Source organism: Chinchilla lanigera, unplaced genomic scaffold (genome assembly GCF_000276665.1).
Source record: "Chinchilla lanigera isolate Chin_1 unplaced genomic scaffold, ChiLan1.0 scaffold00041, whole genome shotgun sequence".
Taxonomy (NCBI): Eukaryota; Metazoa; Chordata; class Mammalia; order Rodentia; family Chinchillidae; genus Chinchilla; species Chinchilla lanigera.
This window is the reverse complement of record NW_004955442.1, coordinates 3,229,969-3,235,968: the sequence shown is the minus strand read 5'-3', so window position 1 is coordinate 3,235,968 and position 6,000 is coordinate 3,229,969. Positions and strand designations below refer to the sequence as shown.

The following is a 6,000-nucleotide window of genomic DNA, read 5'->3' as shown; positions in this document are numbered from 1 at the left end:
TTTTGGATTTTTTTTCTTGAGACAAGGTCTCACTATGTATTTCAGACTGGCCTAAAACTCACTATGTAAGCCAAGCTGGCCTTGAACTCACAGTGATCCTCCTGCCACAGCCTCCTGAGTGCTGGGATTACAGGCGTGCACCACCATGCCTGGCCTCCCCAAGCCTTATTTGTGATGTGTACGCTAATAATTTGGTATTAAAGTGTTTACTGAATGGCCAACTATACATGAAGATCTGATTTCAAATGAAAGGGTGCAGTGGCCAAAACATTAGAAACCATACCCTAGGGCCGGGGATATAGCTCAGCGGCACAAGCACCTGCCTGGCAAGTGCAAGGTCCTGAGTTCAATTCCCAGTATAAAAAAAAAAAAAATAGAAACCATACCCAAAGGAAGACATTATAGTCATATACTGAACTAAAACCATGATGTTTCATAGAAGAATTATTTCTTCTAGTCATTAATATTTCCAATCATTACAAGTGCACTGTGAAAGCTTCATCATTTATATAAGGAAATTATTTCCAAAACCCTAACACATGGTGATAAATTATAGCTAATCATATATTTTCTAATAAAATAAATGAAATTAAATGCCCTTATGAACAGATGAAGGCAATTTCTTTTTGCAAAATGTCAACTGAAAGTATTAAAACAAGCCAGGGATGGTGGCACACGCCTATAATCCCAGCAGTTGGGAGACTGAGGCAGGAGGATTGCCACAAGTTTCAGGCCAGCCTGGGCCATGTAATGAGCTCAAGTCCAGCCTGAACTACCTAGTGAGACCCTGTCTCAAAACAAACAAAGAAATAAAAGTATTAAAACAAAAGTCCACCTTCTTTGGAGCTATCAAATACTTCGAAGTTTCCTTACCTTTGGTGTTAGTTTCTAGTATTTTATTCTTGTGAATGTAGAAAGATCCCTTAGGGTATCTTTTCTCTGGCAAATGCTGTCTTTCCTCTTCAGCTATTCCAGTGGTTATGACACAAGGACAGTTTTCCTTCTGCAAACCATCCAGGTCTAGATCAAGTCTCTGTTTAATTTTTTCAAAGCTGTTATCCAAAAGCTGTTCATTTCCACAGGACACCACAGGTGTATCCATCTGCTGTCTGGTGTTCTGGTTTTGCATCAGTAAAGGAGATGGATTTTTTACATTGTAAGACTTATTCAGTTCCATGTGCAAGTTGCAGGAGTTTTTCTCTAACATACTGACTGACTTGAATCCACTCACAGTTCCCAAGTTTGGACTTGCTATATACTGACTGGTAGTGGCATATGGCTCATGCAATTTGGGCCCTGTAGTACAAGGACTATTAATTTTGTGTGCTCCTCTGCCCTCAGATATTAACTGACCTTCCACAGCAACAAGTCCATGTGTAACTTTATTTTCTAACTGATTTCCTGAAGACTGACACAACTGACTTGATTTATCTAGGGCCGTATCTTCTATCACTTCAGTAGCACTTTTGCTGACATAAGTCTTGCTTGAACAAACTCCTACTAAATCAACTGGTAACTTTGGCACAGTTTCAGATACACTTGTTTTTTCATCAGTATCTGCAACAATTATGTCCACTGTTTGTTCTTTTCCTTTAGGGCTTAACTCACAGGCATTTATTGGGTTATTTATAAGTATATGACATGCCGATGGTGGCCTAGAACGCCGTCGATGCATTTTAGGGCTCACGCTTGGCTCAGGACTAGGTAATTTGGCATATAAACCTGTAAGACTTTTGATCATATTATTTTCAGTAATAAAAGTGGGAATAACTTTAAAATCAGCCTCAGAATCCAGAACAGTGGGATGGCCAGTTTGTACAGGAATATCTACTTTAGAAAAGCTAGCTAAAACAGATGTATTCGTGCTACTTGCTTGAGAAGAAGCACCTTGGAGAAGAACATTTGATTTATTAAGGCTTGGTTTGTCAGGAATCACTGAGCCACAGTGTTTGCCTATCAACAGGGCTTTCTCCTTCACACAGTCGCTCACTTTAGCAGCATCATTTTCTTTGTCTGAGTGACTCTCGCTGACACTCCTCTTTGCACTGCTTCTCAGACTGCGTCTAGACTGTTCTCTTTCTATATATTCCTTTGACTTTTTCATCAGGTTCTGAAGACTCATTATATAGGGGTCTGGGGTGACTTCTGCCAAAACTAGTAGATCTTGTTCTTCAGTCGTTGAGACCAGACCATCAGAAATCAAAGTCCCTTGTGGTGTTGCTGAGGAGATCTTTGGGGATGTTTCAGTGTCAGTGTGGCAGCTACTTGAATTATCACACTGCTTGGGAGAATTAAATCCTTCTGTATCTCTACCTAACTCTATCCCATTAAGTTTATGTTGGTCCCCATTATCCATAGACAAAACCTCAGCTGTCTTTTCAGACTCGGCTAAAGTAGTATGTTCAGTAGGGCTTGGCAAGCTATTTGGAAACGCAGCAGGAACATTCAAGTTTCTGACTTCTGAATTAGAGTAAACTGTTTCAGTCTCCCACTGATCAAAATCACTGGCTTGACGTGCTTTTCTAACCTAAAAAAGGACATTAAAATTAATATTTCTTCACTGTACAAATAACCTTTTTTTTTTGCACACAGGAATCGAACCTAGAACCCTGCGCTTGCCAGGCAGGCGCTTGCTTATATCACTGAGCTACATTCCCAGCCCTGCACAAATAACTTTGGATTTGTTTTCTTTTCTTTTCTTTTCTGATTTCTTTTCTAAAACAAAACAGAAACTGTAGATTCCAAATTCTGACATTTGAAAACACAAGCAAAAACAAAGACAGTTTCTATGGTATCCTATATCACATGGGAATCAAATTACTAATAAAAACCTAGCATATGTATTAAAAGAAAATCATCCTATTTGATAAAATGTAAATATATATATATGTGTGCAATTTAATCTCAAGATATAAGCATTTTCCTTAACTTTCTTCTGGCTATATGTTATTAACATTAACAACGATTCCTTCTATAAAACCTATCATCTGCTGGGCATGGTGGTGCATGCCTGTAATCCCAGCACTCAGGAAGGCAGGAGTATCGTTGGGAGTTTGAGACCAGCCCTGGCTACAAAGTGAGCTCAAGGCCAATCTGAACACCATAGCAAGACCCTGTCTCCAAAAAAAAAAAACCTATCATAAAATATAAGCAATAAATACCAAGCAATTAAACGTCTTACATAAATGAATCTTGCTCTAAGAAAGAAAAACTTGTTTAAGGCACTGAATAAGCAAAAAAAAAATTCAGTAATAAGGCTCTCATCCCTCACACTTACCCCAAAATTTCACTAAAACTCCATAAAGTGAGGCAAATTTGTTGTAAACAATAGGTCATCCATGTACCTTAAATTACTTAGAAATGAGAAAAATTTCAACTTAAAAACCAATTCATGAAACAAAATTCAAATAGATTAACTAGTGGAAAGTTAAAACAACAAACTATTAATGCATTTTGGAATAAGAAAATAGATATTTGCCTTATTAAGATAACTGTATACTTAAGACATCTAACAGAAAAAATAAAACTACAATTTGTGTCTAAGTATTTCAACCTTGCAAAAGAAAAATGAATTAGACTGTTAAAAACTATATAAGTACATATTAAACTGACAGAAATCACTAAAAAGTATCATAAATCCCAAAGTTTTCAATATTAAAAGATTTTGGGGTTGTTTTGTGTATGCCTGTTTTTTCCTACACCATATGGCTCTCTTGTTTTACCTTACAAATCCCAAGACACACAATCGTCTCCAGGTACTAAACAATAAACAGTACAATAAGGTATACTTAGTCAGTACCTCAGGGCCACAATAAAGCAAAATAGAAGTGTACTTGCCAAATCCATGAATATGTTCATGGATTTAGGCAAAACAGATTATTTCTTTACATAAAATCTTTCACATTTCACATTTCTGATGTTTGGCAGCAATGTACTTTTTGTATACCATTCAAATAAGCCTTTGGTTAGACAAGCTACATTAAAAAAATCTATTATCATAGATTTTACACGTGAAACAGACCTTAGAAATCTATTTGTATTATATAAAATTTCTCCACCTGAACAATAAATTCATTATAGTTCAACACTGTATATGTTCTTTTAAAAAGAAAGTTTTGGAACTCAACAATAACTTCACTTGTACTCTAGCTGACATCTTCCTCTATGGACCAAAAACAATATGCCATTTTTATTATACTAATGACAGCTACTCAGTAAGTCAAAAACCTACCTATTCTTATTAAATTAGTATTATGCATTACAGTTTTAAATTTAATATGGACAGTAATTACGATCTGCAAATTCCAACCTACGCATATGCCATACTATCTACAAAGAAATGAAGGTAGCAGCAAGGAATACTCAAAGGTTCTTTATATATGTGTCATCTAGTATGAATCACAAAAGACACAAATTCCTACGACTGTTAAAAAAAAAAAGTAGCAAAATAGTGCTACATATGGCAGAAATTATTTGTTCATCTAATTCATTTTTCTTTTTAGTATGATGATCTAGACCTTAAAAAAACTGCTTATACAAATTTAAGTTAATCTAAATAAAAATACAGTAATTGCAAGAGGTATGGATGTATTATTTAATAATTTCAGTTTAGACATAGAATATACCTAGGTAATTCTATTTACTTAATCTGAACTGCATTTTCTGTGTCTAAGGGCTGCATTTTCCTCAAAAAAATTGGGGACAGTTATTTACTTTAGCAGAATAAGAGAAGGTCCTTTAGTCAATAGTCCGATTAGTTCAGGGGTTAACTACAATGGCCAATTCTTCATTTTGTCACTGAGAATTCAATGTCTTTAGAGTCATAAGACAAAGACAATAAGCAATTATATTCAGTGTATAGCTCCACTAAGTATCCTCGACTCAAGTACTGGGCATCACTGACGAGAACCAAATTCTCTCTGGAATAACTGAAATAGAACATCACAAAATCATAAAGCTTCTCAAACAATGGTAAAGCATATTAGTTAGTTATTTGCAAGCATATTTCTGAAAAAATATCAATATTTACATTACAATTTCCTAATTAAAAAGTTTGAATTACCTACCTGGACATTTTCAAGAATCTCCTGGACACGAGTCAATAAAGCTTTCTTCCTATTAACCTGCTTTCTTGCTTCTACATCAAGTGCTTTCTGTTTTTCTTGTTGTAGTTCCTTTCTTTTTTCAGTATTAAGCTGCAAGGCATGAAAGTATATTTCTCAATGATAAAAATATAAAATCAGGAAGTTTTGAATCAAGACTATTAAAAACATGTCATAAAAATTATTCCAAAGCTGTAATATTCATCTATCAAATACAACACAGAAGCATGGAGTAAATCCATAAAAATAAGATTTTGCTCATAAGTAACTAAAGGGGTCATAGTCACTACACAATAAGGCAAATAGTCATCAAATAGCTGATAAGAATATTGTTTTAAATTATTTTCCTCTCCCATGGGATGCATTCATGTGTCACAAACATGTACAAATAAAAAATAGATAAATAAATAACAATTTTCTCTTATTTTCATGCTACCAAAGAATCACCATAGTGCTGGGTGTGGTGGCACATGCCTGTAACTCCAGCATTCAGGAGCTGAGACAGGAAGGTTGCCACAACACGAAGGACAGGCTGGGCTACATAGTGAGTTCAGGGCCAGCCTGGACTACATAGTGAAAAAAAAAAAGACCAAATGACCAACCCAAATGCCAAATGGTAGTCACCACAGTAAGCAAATGTTCAAACTAAACATCACAAGTAGAGGGACAACTAAACCGACATAACTTGCAGTTTCACTTAATACGATGTACATGGTGTCATCTCCAGAGTTCTTGCCAAAAGTATTTCCTTGACTCTAGGCAAATTTTCACAGTCAACTTCCAGTTTGTAGGAGTTACAATCACCATGAGGAAAGAGTTCAGAAACCCAAAATGTAAGGCATTCTAAAAACAAGTGGTCTGGTCTCTAAAAACTCAATGTTGTAAAAAATAAAGTTTT

At 35.5% G+C, this 6,000-nt stretch overlaps 1 protein-coding gene across 4 annotated transcripts in view; it reads right to left on the bottom strand.

The window, feature by feature from the left end:
- Ccp110 (centriolar coiled coil protein 110kDa) overlaps nt 1–6,000 on the bottom strand; it is a 37,889-nt gene that overhangs the window by 25,469 nt on the left and 6,420 nt on the right. For all 4 annotated transcript variants that reach the window (XM_005391108.2, XM_005391109.2, XM_013517705.1 and 1 more), the window contains 2 exons: nt 5,067–5,195; nt 874–2,527 (listed from right to left, as the gene is read on the bottom strand). In XM_005391108.2, coding sequence (XP_005391165.1) covers nt 874–2,527; nt 5,067–5,195 — 1,783 coding nt within the window. The remainder of the gene's footprint in view (nt 1–873; nt 2,528–5,066; nt 5,196–6,000) is intronic.